Below are 15,602 nucleotides of genomic sequence, written 5' to 3' on the forward strand. Positions count from 1 at the left end.
CCTTGGAGGCCGATCAGGCTGGGCCTCCCCTGCTGCCAGCACTTTGCCCCCATGCAGGCTCCTCGGGAAATAAAGCAGCCTTTTCGCCCGGGGGCCCTGGGGGAGGTGGGTTCAGGGGACACCCATCTGGGAACAAGGTGGGGCTGGCAGTCACAAGGGTGCAACCCCCTGGACTCTCTCTCCACAGGGACCTCCGTCTTCCAACTGACAGCAGTGGATGCAGATGACCCCACCGTGGCAGAGCACACCACCGTCATGTACCACATCCTGAAAGGAGACGAATACTTTGGCATTTCTAACTCTGGTCTGTGAGACTGACCCTCCTGTGGCTCGGGGAGCGGGGGAGGGGGAGATATTCCAGGTGTGGGTGCTGAGGGAAGCCCAGTCTGACAGGGGTCACTGACCACTGGGCCACACTATGCTAAGGAGGTGGTTGGTATCCCATGGTAAGACAAGGTGGCTGGTGAGGGCAGAAGGAAGCAGACAGGTGCCCAAGACACGGACTCCAGTCCAGGGAACAAAATCAGGACCCACGCGTGGACACAGGAGGCAGGAGTGGAAGCTGGTTACAGCTCTCCTCTACGCTGAGCCGAGAGGGGGCCTCAGGCTCTTTCTCAGCACAGTGCTCCCGGCAGCTAAGGCTAATATTGGACCAAACTGTTTGGGCAGCTCTGGCCCCGAAGTGCAGGGGTGGCGGCAGGGGGTGGTTGGCCAGTGTCCCTCAGCCCTGGCTGCACACTAGAATGCCCTGGGCGCTTGGCAGTCAGGTGCCCTCTGGAGAAGGCCTGGGCACCAGCATTTTCTTCAAGCTCCCCAGGTAACATGGCTCCTGCTGGGACCCTTTCTGCAGGACTCGTCTTCACCAAAGTCAACAACCTGGACCGAGAAACGCAGGCCAAGTACGAGATCGTGGTGGAAGCCCAAGATGCCCAGGGCCTCCGCGGGGACTCCGGCACGACCACCGTGCTGATCACTCTGGAGGACATCAACGACAACTTCCCCATCTTCACCCAGAGTGAGCCCCTCCCCTGGGGCCCTGGGCAGGGCAGCGGGCGGAATGCTCCAGATGCGGTGACCTGGGGCTCAACCCCTCACCCCACCCCAGGGTGGGCCTGGGGCTCAGGGAAATCACTTTGGCGAAGGAGGGGCCCTGCTCCCCATCCCTGCGCACATTCCCAAGGCTGTCCTACTGCCCCTGACTCAGAACACTGAGCCCAGCCACAGACTGATTCTCCCCAAAAATGCCTGACAAGAGCTTCTCACATGCCCTGGGTGGGGCTGAGGAGGAAGGCGATGGCTCTTCACATGAACCCTCTAATACTGAGGCAAAGCCAGGGGCTCGGCCTCCCCAAGGACAGGCCAGTTTTCCTGAGTGGCCTCGTTGTGCATGGCTTAAGCTCCCAGAAGGCGGGACTTGTCCCTCTTGTCAATGCATAACTCCCCTAGCAAAGTGCCTGGCGTACAGTAGATGCTTAATAACTAGTTGGATAGTTGGATGGATGGATGGACAGATAGAGGAGAACTATTTTGCCTTGACACTGAAAATTCCAGTGGCATTATTATTATTATTAACTAGAAGCCCAGTGCAAGAATTCGTGCACCAGTGGGGTCCTTGGCCTGGCCTGGCCTGCGGGGATAGGGCCGAAACTGGCTCTCTGACATCCCCCGAGGGGTCCTGGATTGTGAGAGGGTGCAGGCCAGGCCAAGGGACCCCACTGGTGCCCCATCGGGGCCAGGGAGGAACCGCGGGAGGGCTCCAGGGCATATCTGACCCATCTCACCCAGTCCCAATCGGCCAGACCCCAGCAGCAAGCTAACCTACTGGTTGGAGCTGATGGTCAGTGCGCATCATAGCGACTGGTCGAACGGTCGAATGGTCAGACACTTAGCATATTAGGCTTTTATTATATAGGATTATTATTATCTTCCCATGCCCATTTCCCATATCAGAATATATTAGGGTAATAGGAGGGACAATTGCCTTGTGGATCTCATTAACCCAATGCCCTCTGGGGCATCCTATTTGCATCAGCTAACTACAACTTTACGGTGCCTGAAGACATCCGTGTGGGCAGCCCCCTGGGCTCTCTGTTTGTTGAGGACCCAGACGAACCCCAGCACCGAATGACCAAGTACAGCATCGTGCAGGGAGAGTTCAGGGACACCTTCACCATCCAGACGGACCCCACCCACAACGAGGGCATCATCAAGCCCACAAAGGTTTGCAGGCCGGGGGCGATGGGGACAGATGTGGGGTTGGGGGCTCCCAGCATCTCCAGAACTCGCCCAGGGCGGCTAGCCGGTCAGAGGCCATCAGAGATGCACTCTGGTCAGCTTGGAGCTAGCCATGTGCTCACGGACACTGGGACGGCGGAGCGAGGAGAGAAGGATCGGTGCCTTAGGCTGGGTCCTGCCTGAAGCAGACCGTGAGGCAAGGATTTGGTGTAAACAGTTTACGTGGGAGGTGATCCCAGGAAGCCCCAGCAGCAGTGACAGGAGAAAAGGAGGAAGATGAATCGGCTTCTGGAAGGGTGAGTAGGAGAGTACAGTGGGGCCTTGACTTAAGAGTTTAATTCGTTCCGAGACCGAGCTCGTTAAGGAGCGCGTTAACTCAAATTACTCTATCAACTCAATGCAAAAAATCGGCCGAGAGACAGCTGGTATCTCAAAAAACTCGTTAGTCGGGACACTCGTAAGTCAAGGCCCCACTGTACTAAGCAGGCAAGGGCAGGAGAAGATTCTTGAGCAAAAACATAAGAAAAGACTCGTCCTTAAGGAGCTGTGGCTAGAACCACTAGTCTTTGATCCCCCTCGAGAGCAGGACTGGGGCTGGTCCCTGTGTGTCCCCAGGATTTGGAACAGGGCCAGGCATAGAGCCAGGCTTGAGGGTGGAGCAAGGAAGCAGCTGAGATGCGAAAGGGGGGAGGGGGGAGGTAGGTGCAGACAGCCAGGCCCAGCCACTCCCTTGATGGCCTGGGAAATATCACTTCTCCAGGCCTCCAGCCCCTCATCTGTAAAATGGGTATCATCCCGGAACTACCTCGCAGGAGTGCTGGCAAGATCACACACTACATGCGGGGCTCTGAACAGGGGCTCACCATCCTCTTCCCTCCACAGCCCCTGGACTACGAACGCATCCAGCAATACAGCTTCACCATCGAGGCCACGGACCCGACCATCAACCTCCGCTACTCAAGCAGCATCTCCGCCAAAAACAAGGCCCGCGTCACGATCCATGTCACCGACGTGGACGAGCCCCCCGTCTTCCAGAAGCCCTTCTACCACTTCCAGCTGCAGGAGAACCTGAAGAAACCTCTCATCGGCTCGGTGCTGGCCGTGGACCCCGACGCCGCGCGGAGGAACATTGGGTAAGGAGGGAGTGAGGAAGGGGGTGGTCATGACAGTCCTGGCCTGAGGTCCTTCTGGCTGCTGGACTGAGCCCAGGCCCAAAGGGAAAACCTCCCGGCGTGTACGTGGGAAACGCAGAGACAGGACTAGTAGCCAAGCTCTCCCACTGGCCCACGTGGCCCTCTCTTCCACCCTCTGCGACCGTGTCCTGCCTGAGCACCACCTCGCACAGCCCTGGCCACCAGAGCCCCTCGGCCTTGAAGGGCCTGTTCTCTGGACCCCGGCTCCCCCAGGTCTGGCTCCCCCAAGCCCCATCGAGGGAGACCCGGCGGTCAAGAGGGCAACCAACCAGACAACATATGTAAATCCTCTGCACTCAACACGCTTTATTAAATCTGTCTTCCCAAAACACAAGAGGGAAAAGTGCTCATTTCACGGAGAAATGACACAAAGATGGATAAAGAAACATCAGCAGCCCCCCACTCCCAGATAACACCTGTTCACCAAACTCATGTTTGATGGGGTCCTATCACGCCTTTCTTCATGGCAAACGGCAAGATGCGTTAACGGCAGGTTTGTTGTTTGCTTGTCCGGTTTGGGTTTTTTATTGTTTTAATTTTTTTTATCATGCCACGCCCATTTCAACTAGACTCCTCTCTTCTACCCTCTGGGACAAAAGATATAGTTCTAACTCATACTTTCTAGGGCCACTTAACATTTGATAGTGCGTATGAATTTAATCCAATCTCATGCTATTCCCGAGGATTAGCCGATTGTACCAGCACCAAATAAGTAACTCCTGGTTTCCTGACCCTCTTTATATATTAGGCTCCTGTCTGCATCCGAATCTATTTCTGAATCCTCTATTCTATCTATTCTCTGGCAAAGCCATCCTGTTTTATTGTAGCAGCTTTACCCTGAAACTTGGTGTATAGAGGGCAAGCCCCTCCCTCCTTGCTTTTTACTTTACATACTTTCTATGCACCCTAAAACAGTCTTTCTTGTGAATTTTTAAATTCTTTACCCAGTTTTTTAAAACCCATTGGAATTCTAATGAGAATGGTGTTTACATATCAATGTGGGGGGAGTTCATGTTTCTATGTTATCGTCTTCTTCTTAAGGACAAACGTGTCCCTCCTTTCTGGCCACATCTCCTACGTTCCTGGGCTACTGCTCTCATGGCCATTCTACTCTAAATAGTCTGTGATGATCGCTTTTCTTCTTCACTGACCCAAGGGCTAATTTAAGATTGGCTTTTTTCTTTTCACTTACTCGTGGTAGGGCATTTTGTATTTTTGCTTTAACTTGTTTCGTGATGTAATATAATGGTATCTGTGTTCATTCTTTTCCTTGATGCTTTTGCTTTATGTATTTTAGTGTTTCTAATAGTTGATAGCTATTTTACCTTCACTACACCTTCTAACTTTTATCCTATGACCTTACCCAGTTTGTTCCGCCTAAACATTTTGCCTTCAACTCCACGTTGCCTGATGTTAAGTTCGCCAGTCCTATGTTCATGTTATTCATGTTTGCCTGATATGTATTTTCCAAACTTGACTCTTAACTTTGCTAGGTCATTTGGCATTAAGTTGTCTTTCAAAAATACAATGCCGTTGACTTTGCTTTTTCATCTAAACTGGGATGCTTTGTGTGTAACCTATTTACATTTCTCATCATAAGTGACATGTTATGTTATTTTTTTATCTTGTTTTACATTTCCCATTTCTCAAACTTAATAGGGTTTTTTCTTTTCCCCCATCTATTTTTTTCTTCAAGATATTTGGGTAGAGTACATTCATTTTTACTTTTATCAGTGAAATTTACTTCCATCTATAAAATTATAAATGTTTCCCAGGACCTACATTTTCTAGTTAAAAATCAATCTCTCTCTCTCTCTCTCTCTCTCTCTCTCTCTCTCTCACACACACACACACACACACACACACACACACACACAACACCATTGCTTTTTCATATATATAATAATAAATCAATAGTTTCATTTTAATTCCTCCCACTTTTTGCTTTATATTGAGACATTTCTCAATTAGATGAAGTTTTCAAAAAATTTTTTTCAGGGCCTATCTTTGTAGATGAGAGCTATCACTCCTGATTTCTTGCATGTTTACAAATACCACAGTTTGTTTTGTTTTGCCTTCTTATGTTCATAACATCTAGATGTGCTTGTCTAATACTCAGATTATAGACACTTCACTCCAAAACTACTATCAAAGTGTTCTAGCATTTAATTTATGGGGACTTTCTGGGGTGACTCTGGTTTCTCTTTATAAAAATGCTTTTTTTTTTTTTTTCCTAACTGGACCCTTCAGTGTCTTCGTATAAGACTTGAAATTCAAAAGTGTCATCAGGATATACCTAAATACTGATCCCCTTTTAAAACCATGCCTCATATCAATGGCCACTTTTAATCTGTAGATTCGGGCCTTTCTTCAGATCAGGAAAGTTTCCTTTCATTATATCTTTTGTCATTTCTTCTGTTCCATTTGCTCTGGAACTTTCTTCAGTGGTAGCAAATAATTATTATAATTATAGTTTTCCTCTCTCTTTTCACCTCTGCATACCTTTGTTTATGATTTCTGGAAGAACTGTTCACAGTTTTACTTCACAAATTTAATTTTCTTTCACTCACTTCTTATCTCTTATAGCTCCTTTTTTTTTATATTTCTTCCTGGCTCTTGCCCAACTATCTTTTCATTCATCACAAGCACAATCGCAGCTATAGGGTAGGTGATGAAAGTGCACCTGTCTCAGCTCTGAGAGCACAGTTGATGGAGGCTCAGGCACCACCCTCACATCAGAGATGACAACAGCGCTAAGATCAAAGGGATCACCTCGCTTCTCTGCACCCCTCTGGGTGGTGGGGTGCAACGGGCAGTGAGAAGAGGACGGAGGAGGATGCAAGAGACAGATCCTGAAGGGCCTTGTCTGTCATACTAGGGAAGTGAACTCAGCAAAGAGCAATAGAAAGCCATGATTCTCTCTCCCCCCGGCAGATACTTCATCCGCAGGACCAGCGACAAAGGCCATTTCTTCCAAATAAGCAAGCAGGGGAATATTTACAACGAGAAAGAAGTAGACAGAGAAGTCACTCCCTGGTATAACCTGACTGTGGAGGCCAAGGAGCTGGATTCTAGAGGTGAGTAACCCCATCTGCCAGGCCATCGGGGCTCTTCTCCTTTCCTTCCTTCATTCGCAGTTGCATCGTCTGTCACGGGGGGGTCTCTGGAGGTTTCTAAGCTCCCTTAGAGCACCACTTGGCTGGGATGTTAGGCAGCCTTCATCCCCGAGTGTGGACGGACCAGCAAGCACCCATATCCCCTGAGACCTTGTTATCAAGGCCAAGGGCCAGGCCCCAACCCCAGACTGAATCGGAATCTCATGCACAGTACCGTTTATGAAGCGCTGTCCCCGTGACAAGAATCACCTGGGGCACCTCTTAACCTAGAGCTTTTCAGACCCCTCCCTGGTGGTTCAGGTCCAGTGAGCCAGAAACGGGGCCAAGAAACATGCATTGGACAAGCGCCACATGATTCTTATGATCATGGATTTTGGAAAAGGCTGTCTGGGGCTCTTTATGTCCCAGTTAGGGGGTTGAATTCAAAATCTGCAGCAGGTTCTAACTCCAAGGTGGTTAGGTTCTCCAGAAATTGGTGTAACATGCGCCAAAGGGAAAGGCAAGAGTTGGAGTTTTGCACCCTTGTCCTCTATGAGAAAATCACCACTGCCCTGCAGAGAAAGATTAACATTCCCGCCTCACCCAGGAGACCACCCCCCACCCCCCGGAGAGGGGGCGAAAGCGGGACTTGGCCACCGCCCCCCAGTGCTACCCACATCCCCAATATGACAGCCAGGCCAACTGTGATGGACTCCTGTGTTTTCAGATCCATCTTTAGCCCTTTCTTCCCCATCTATTTACAGTCATACACTTTTTAAAATTTTGAAAGTAATTTAAATTTTAAAAGTTATTTGTGGTTTCTTTTAAAATACGGAAAATACAAACTAGGAGAAGAAAATGATCCCCCCATAATCCTACCATACAGAGACCACTACTGTTAGCACTTTAGTGTACCTTCTGTGGTCCTTTTTCTATACCAGTGATGGCGAACCTTTTGAGCTCGGCGTGTCAGCATTTTGAAAAACCCTAACTTAACTCTGGTGCCGTGTCACATATAGAAATTTTTTGATATTTGCAACCATAGTAACACAAAGACTTATATTTTTGATATTTATTTTATATATGTAAATGCTATTTAACAAAGAAAAATCAACCAAAAAATGAGTTCGCGTGTCAGAGGTTCGCCATCACTGTCCTATACATATATTTACAGAAGTAAGTTTATAATATTTGTATCAACTCTTATCCTGCATTTTTACTTAACCTTATTTCAGAACCATTTTCTCATGGTTCTAACCCGTCGTTTTTTAACTTACATTTTGAAAATGTAATTTACACGGGCATTATAAATGGCCACATATTTCATTCTTGTAAAGTGGTGTAATTTATTGGCCCAATCTCACTTACATTGTTTACCTTTTAAATCATTTTCTAATTAAGTAATTTAATTTAATAAATTATACTTGTTTGAATTAATTTCAATTACTTAATTAAATCCTGAGATTAGTTTGGTGATGACTTAACTCAATTTTATGAAAAGCTTTTTAAATTCCCTGAGATTACCTTTTCATTCTTACAAGTAATTCTTTAGGAAGCATCCTTGTGCATGAAGCTTGCCCCGCCCCCCACCTCTTCCACTCATTTCATCCAGAATACCCTCCCTGGCCTCCCTCTTCCATGGCCCCCTCTTCCTGTGAGAAGGGCCCTCCTCCGGGAGCCCCCATCCACACATCAGCGGAGCCCGTTGCAGTGACAAGTTCTTTCCCCCTGCAGGGAACCCCACGGGCAAAGAATCCATCGTCCAGGTCCACATCGAAGTTCTGGATGTGAACGACAACCCCCCAAAGTTTGCCAAGCCCTACGAGCCCACAGTGTGCGAGAATGCTGAGCAGGGCACGGTGAGTCTGGCTCGGGTGGGAGGACGAGGCGGCGCCCACCTGGGACAGGCTTCCGAGCAGCACCTCCCACCCACAATCAGTTGCTTAATGTGACCTGCACAGCAGCCTTGAGGAAAGGTGACATTATCCCTACTGTATAGGTGGAGAAACTGAGGCTCAGAGAAAAGACGCGGAGAACAGATTGGCGGGGAGGGGGCCGGTACAAAGAGTATCTTTGTGGGTGTCATTTAAGTCAGTGTTGCAGGTGGGAGGCAGCCAGGGTCAGGTCTAAACCCAGAGTCTCCATCACTGAACTCCAGACAAGCCCAACACCATCACTGACCACCCGCGTCTTCCACACTCCAGCTGGTGGTGCAAATCTTGGCAACAGACGCGGACATAACGCCAAAAAATGTGAAGTTCAAATTCTCCCTGAACACCCAGGACAGCAACTTCACCCTCACGGATAATCACGGTATGTCCACATGAAAGTACCTGGCTCTTAGGAGGGTCAGGAGGGAGGTTATTTGAGTCTTGAAGCGCCAGGATCAAGGCTCAAGTCAACAAACTGGGGGCAAGGCCTCACTGGGGTTTTCATTTCATGGCATATTTTGTACAACTTCTGCCAAATCCTTATTGGCCTGTACAATGGTCAGAGGTGCCCTGGCCAAACTGTCAAGCCCGCATAACCTGCCATTTCCCGTAAGAGACTAGGCGTACAGAATAGATACGGGTGCAGACAGTCAGTTCGGTTCCCAAACTAGCCAAGGGATTCCTCACACACAATCTCTGAATTACTCAGCATAATTACAATTTACTCTATGACATGGAACTTTGAGGTCACTTCCAAAAAGTGAAAACTGGACATGTGAATTTGAAATGCCAAGGAATCAGAAAACTTGGTCTTAATTCAATTACAATAACTACTTACCGCCAGGGGCCTGGGACAGGATCTAGTCCGCCAATCACAGCCCAGAGAGTCCTATGATGTCAGTAGTAGCCAATCAGAGCTTCCAATGAGTAAGCGCTCAGGGGTGGGGTCATGCTGAGTTGATTGCACTCCAGTCACTGGTAGACAGGTTTCCGTAGCTTCAGCAGCTTCCTCAGAAAAATAAAAATAAAAATAAAAATCCCCCTTAAATCTAACTAGAGCAATCCATCAGCCAGCATGGGGTGGAATTCCTGCCCGTCCCTGACTGGCAAAACTGTGGTTGGTGAGGATCCCTGTATGGACACAGCCACTGCAAGGTCAGGATGAGGAAGGTCCGAGAAGGGGTCTCTGAGAGCGGGGGCAGACCCAGAGGATCGGCCACAGCCTCCTGGGGGCAGGGAAGGTGGCCATGACGTGTTGACAGTCAATGACGGACCACTCAGCGTTCAGCTGTCTTTAGTAGTAACTAATGCGGCCAAAATACCCATCACCCCATCCCAAGGTCCACCTCAATCCTACCTCAGAGAGGTCTACAAGGGGGTGGAAAGCTTAAGTGCTACCCCAAGGAGCCCCCATGTGCGGCCAGGAGGCAAGCTTGTTGGTCTTGGATTCACTGAGCATGAGTGTCCTGCTATAGCATTAAATGGGAATAGTGAGAAAGCACTCATTTCTCCCATAGTGTCAATGGCCATATTGTTCACTCTCAAGTATAACAGACAAGGCTACTTAATAATGAAATGAACTGGCTTTCCTTTGAAATCTAAAATATGGCCTCCTTTGCTCTCGGCTGGCTTGCTTCATGGACCAACCCTACACGGCGGCCAAATACCCCCTCCAAATCCCGTGCTCTCCCCCGGCCATCAGTATCATGACCTCCCAGGAAGCCTACAAAGGGAGGATTATCTGGCCTCTGCCCAAAGCCACGGAGTCAGCAATGGACAGAGGATAGGGACGCAAGGAAAGGAGGTGGTTGGGAAGGGGTGAGGTCTGTTCGCCTGCAGGTTTAAAACGCTCCCTCGGGAGTTCTGCACAGGACACCATTGATTGGAGCTGGGAGGGAAAGTCAAATTCGGGCCAAAGCCCAGTCCCAGGCCCAGCCTGCCCCAGATATTCTCAAGTCCATATGCAATCATTCCCTCAGCATGCCCAGGCAGGAACGTAAGCATTGTTTTTACTTTCTAGCCAATTTGCAGGGATAACAGAAAGAGTCTCAGAAGTTAGCCTGATCTAAAAGACTATTGAAAACTTTATTTCCCCGATTATTATTTGTCAGAGCTTAAAACAATACATTCATTAACTGAGCTGAAAGAGAGTCGCCTATCATTAGAGTGGAGTTAGGGAGGAAGGGATCAGGCATATCAGTTGCCCACAGAAAGAGAAAACAGGGATTTTACATTCTGGCCAAGCCATTCTTAGAAGATACATCCAAGGAGCTGCCCAAAATATCCCCCCTCTGGAAGAACAAAAGGCTGAAACATAAGGCAGGGGATGCAAAGAACACAGAGGCGCCCCAGGTGGCACATGGGCGGGCCCAATCCAGGAGGACTCCCAGGAGGAGACAAGCTACACTGTCAGGGCGGACAAGGGGACAGGCACTCCCGGCAGCACAGCCTGACTCTGAGGCCCTGGTGCTTCCAGATAACACAGCCAACATCACCGTCAAGTACGGGCAGTTTGACCGGGAGCATACCAAGGTCCACCACCTGCCTGTGCTCATCTCGGACAACGGGCGGCCGAGCCTCACAGGCACCAGCACGCTGACCGTGACCGTGTGCAAGTGCAACGAGCATGGCGAGGCCACCTTCTGCAACGGGAAACTCTACCAGGGGTACAACATCATCCCCGTGCTGGTAGCCATCTTCCTCTGCATCCTCACCATCACAGGTCAGTGCCCGGAGCCGGGAGGGGATGGGGGAGGGGGGCCTGCTCCAAGGGAGGGAGAGGCCAGGGATCCAGGTCAGTCCTGCCTCCAGCCCACAGGATAGCCCTGAGCCAGTCCCCACCCTGAGCCCCAATGAGATAGGACTGCCAACTTCACCTCCCTGGGTGCCTAAGGATGGGGCGGGGGGGGGGGGGGGAGACCGGGCTCAAGGACCCTCCCCCACTTTAAAATTCTTTCTATACGACATTCAACTTCCTGTGTGCCAGGCACCATTCTTGGCACTTATTTACATGAAAACTGTTTTAAAAACAGAGGATCCAGTTCACCCTTTGGGAAGAGATGCAAAGTTTAAAAACGTCTCATTTTGATGATCTCCAGGAGCTTTCTTCCCTTTCAGAGGGTTCCTCCTGCCGGGATATCACTTTTTTTCTGGTTGGGAGCATTTCAGGCCTTGCCTTCGTTTGGATTCCCCCGGAAGCAGAACCTAGGATTGGGGTGCACGTGGTTTATTTGCGAGGTGCTTCCAGGAAGCCCAGAAGGAAGAGGGGATGCAAACGGGAGACAACCAACAGATCGACGTTGCGCTTTCACAGTGATATTTCTCTCGGTCTCTCTCCCTCTCCTCTCCTCTCTCTCTCTCTCTTAAATCAATTTTTATTTTATTTTAAATATATTTTATTGATCTTTTACAGAGAGGAAGGGAGAGGGATAGAGAGTTAGAAACATCAGCTGCCTCCTGCACACTTCCTACTGGGGATGTGCCCGCAACCAAGGTACATGGCCTTGAGCGGAATCGAACCTGGGACCCTTCAGTCCATAGGCCGATGCTCTAGCCACTGAGCCAAACTGGTTAGGGCTCTTAAATCAATTTTTGAAAGAAAGAAAGAAAGGAAGAAAGAAAAGGAAGGAAGGAAGGAAGGAAGGAAGGAAGGAAGGAAGGAAGGAAGGAAGGAAGGAAGGAAGGAAGGAAGGAAGGTGGCAGGGTTTGCCACAGTGGTGTGAGAAGGGAGGAAACGAGGATGCAGGCAGATGAGGCTGACACTGGAGGAGAGAATGAACTTGAGGGAAGCCCACTGGGTACCTCTCCCTTCCGACCCCCCTACCAGTGGCGCTGACGACCAGTCAGGACCACATGGGGGCAGGTGGGGCCGAGACTCTGTCCCAGCAGTGGACCCACCAGGTGTCTGGACCCACGCACACCTGTGTGGGGCCAGGGTGTCCCGTAAGCTGCAGGAATTCCCAGGGAAGAGACGGGGGCGCAGGTGAGGGTCGGGCCAGCCCGCTAACCCACGGCTCTCTCCCCGGCAGTGATCATGGTGCTCCTCTTCCTGCGGCGGCGGCTCCGGAAGCAGGACCGCGCCCACGGCAAGAGCGTCCCCGAGATCCACGAGCAGCTGGTCTCCTACGACGAGGAGGGCGGCGGCGAGATGGACACCACCAGCTACGACGTGTCGGTGCTCAACTCGGTGCGCCACGGCGGGACCAAGCCTCCGCGCGCCACGCGGGACGTGCGGCCGTCGGTGTACGCCAAGGTGCAGAAGCCGCCGCGGCACCTGCCGCCCCCCAAGCCCGGGGAGCTCGGGGACATGGCCGCTGTGATCGAGGTGAAGAAGGACGAGGCGGACCAGGACAGCAGCGGCCTGCCCTACGACACGCTGCACCTGTTCGACTACGAGGGCTCCGAGTCCATCGCCGAGTCCCTCAGCTCCCTGGGCACCGGCTCCTCCGACTCCGACATCGATTACGACTTCCTCAACGACTGGGGGCCCAGGTTCAAGATGCTGGCCGAGCTGTACAGCACGGACTCCCCGGAGGAGCTGCTGTATTAGGGGCGGGTGCCCCGGGCCTGGGGACCCAAACCGTTGCGGCTGCAGCCAGCTGGACACCAGGCCTGACCTGGAATGACAGCACGGACCCCCCAGGCCCAGCAGCCCTTCCTTGTGGGTCCCAGAGACCTCACCACCCTGGGCAGCAAACTCCAGGTCCCTGAAATGTCCAGGAACCTGTTTCCGCGGCGGCTACCCCCCGAAATGCTGGAACATCCAAGCTAGCGGTGCCTGGGCTGGGACAGCCACATAACCCTGTCACCAGGACCACACGTCCAATGCAGAGACGTTTTCTCTAGCTCCTCAAAGAGCTGATGTCCAACTACCAGAGACAGGTGTTCCCCAAAGGTCCCTAAACGCCCCCAGCGAGGCTGGGGAGGCCCTCGCGCCTGTCTCCCTGGAGGCAAAGGGCAGGACAGAATGACCTGTGGGTGACCCTGCCCGCAGCCCGGTCCCAAGGAAGCCCAGGGCCATCCATGCCGCCTGCCCTGCTTCAACTTCCTCACACCCTCCCCCGCCCCCTCGCACTCGGAGGCCCCTCTCCAGGCCCCTGAAGAGGGAGGAAGGGGTCCCTGGCAGCTATCCACTGGGGTCTTCAGGGGCCCTCGTCCGCCTGCCACACTAGTTTCTGTCCTGCACTGAGCGCTGAGCCGCAGCCTGCGTCAGGGAAGTGGCTTGCTGAGCTGTGAAGCAACTGTGAATGCATCCTGGAGGGACACAGGCGATCATGTGTGACAGACCAGGGGGTGAAGGCCACCCTCCAGAGGGGGCCTGGAGGGGCGTGACCCCGATTGGAGACTCACTGACACGCCTCTAGTTTTGCCTGGGAAATGGGGACGGATGTGCCCAGAGCAGAACACGTCTTCCCATCTCTGCCTCGCCCGGTCCTTCATTCCTGCTGTCTCTTTTCTTTCTCTCCCCTCCTCCTCCTCCTCCTCCTCCTCCTCCTCCTCCTCCTCCTCCTCCTCCTCCTCGTCTCTGGACTCAGAGGCACTCAAGATATGATCCACAGCAATTGGCAACTCTGGCCAATGTCCAAACCCAACTCTGACTGCACAACGGAGCCAAGCCATTTGCCTTCACACCTCGTTGTTGCCGCATCTCAGGGAACCCCAGCAGGGCCCTGTCCTTCAGGCACACCCTGCGGAAGACAAGGCCCCCGCCCCATCCAAGCCCCTTCGTCCTCTGTGCATCTCCCCCTTTCAGCCACACGTGGAACGTTCCAGCACAAACACACCTGGGAGAAGAGGAATCACTCAAAGGGAGGGGCAGGGATGGAGGCAAACTCTCCAACTCACCCTTGGCCATGACTCAAGTCCCCCCTCTGAGGGCCCCTGACACATCAGGGGATCGTAGATAACACTGACTTTATTTTTAACCAATAACTACCTTTTTTTATAACTACTTAATTTTTTTTTACTAATAACACTTATATATGTCTAGGTCTCACAAACATATAAGATTTTTTGCATAACAAGGTTGCTATTTAGATTAACAATTTTAATCCAGGTGTTTTAGTTGAATAAACAAATTCCTGTAACCTTCTATTTCCTATCATTGTCATAACTGCTCTAGGGAAATTGACTATATATTGACCACACTGGTGCATGAAATGTACTGTATTTTTTTTTTATACCTGAATAAAGATCTTGAAATTCTTCCATTTCTAGAGCTGAGAGAGTGAGCTTTTTTAATGTATTTTTATTAATTTCAGAGAGGAAGACAGAAGGAGAAAGAAATAGAAACATCAATGACAAGAGAGAAACATTGATGGGCTCCCTCCTGCACACCCCCCATTGGGGATTGAACCCTCAACCTGGGCATGTGCCCTGAACGAGAATCAAACCGTGACCTCCCGGTTCATTGGTCAATGCTCAACCACTGAGCCACACCAGTCGGGCAACAATTATTCTTGAATTGTCTATTTTCCCTGCAATTCTATCCATTTTTGCTTTGAGTATTTTTGGTGTTTGTTGTTAGGGAAATATAAGTTTAAATGATTTTATCTTCTTGACAGATTGGCCCTTTTAGCATTATAAAATGTACCTCTACATCTAGGATCAATTTTTATTTTAAAATCTATTTTGTCTGGCAGTCACTCCAGCTCTCTTTTGGTTACTGTTTATATGGTACTAGTGACCCAGTACATGAAATTCATGCACATTAAAAGGGAATTCATTAGAGGACATATTTTAATATTGCTATTTGCCCTTTCTCTATAATACAAGTGTCAGAAAGAAAATTAGTAATATGTGTATGAAAATCTTCCTCCTGTTGGAGTCTGGGGCATGCCGCGGGAACCAGAGACAATTCCCCGCCCATCCACATGCACGTCAAAATCCCGCGAGACCCAGACCTGGCCAGCCCCACCCCCATTGGCTAGATCCAGACCTGGCCAGCCCCACCCCCGTCAAGTCCCACCAGGTGGGGGGTGCGGCCTCAGGTCACCTGGCCCGGCACCAGGGCGCAGGGCGCGCTGAGGTCCCCTGGTCCCAGGCCAGGGGGTGTGGCCTGAACTCCCCCATCAAGCCCTGCCATGCGGGGGGCCCAGCCCTCAGGGCCTCTCGGGCCCAGGGCCGGGCAAGGGGGGACAAACCTGAGG

The 15,602-nt window shown here is 50.9% G+C and overlaps 1 protein-coding gene across 1 annotated transcript; it reads left to right on the plus strand.

Moving 5' to 3' along the window:
- Positions 1 to 51: 51 nt before the first annotated feature.
- On the plus strand, positions 52 to 14,666 carry CDH5 (cadherin 5). The gene is made up of 9 exons (XM_006108271.3): positions 52 to 304; positions 851 to 1,015; positions 2,033 to 2,220; positions 3,118 to 3,368; positions 6,363 to 6,505; positions 8,258 to 8,382; positions 8,728 to 8,836; positions 10,931 to 11,176; positions 12,483 to 14,666. The coding sequence occupies exons 1-9, from the start codon at positions 52 to 54 to the stop codon at positions 13,001 to 13,003; spliced, it is 2,001 nt and encodes a 666-aa protein (XP_006108333.1). The 3' UTR covers positions 13,004 to 14,666.
- Positions 14,667 to 15,602: the final 936 nt, after the last annotated feature.

This window comes from Myotis lucifugus, unplaced genomic scaffold, assembly GCF_000147115.1.
Source record: "Myotis lucifugus unplaced genomic scaffold, Myoluc2.0 scaffold_2006, whole genome shotgun sequence".
NCBI classification, from domain to species: Eukaryota; Metazoa; Chordata; class Mammalia; order Chiroptera; family Vespertilionidae; genus Myotis; species Myotis lucifugus.

Excerpts from the sequence above, each read along its gene's own strand:
- CDH5 (XM_006108271.3), top strand. The coding sequence starts at position 52 with ATGCAGGCTCCTCGGGAAATAAAGCAGCCTTTTCGCCCGGGGGCCCTG. Across the intron at positions 1,016-2,032 it reads CTTCCCCATCTTCACCCAGA|CTAACTACAACTTTACGGTG; the intron begins GTGAGCCCCTCC and ends TATTTGCATCAG. Across the intron at positions 8,837-10,930 it reads CACCCTCACGGATAATCACG|ATAACACAGCCAACATCACC; the intron begins GTATGTCCACAT and ends TGGTGCTTCCAG.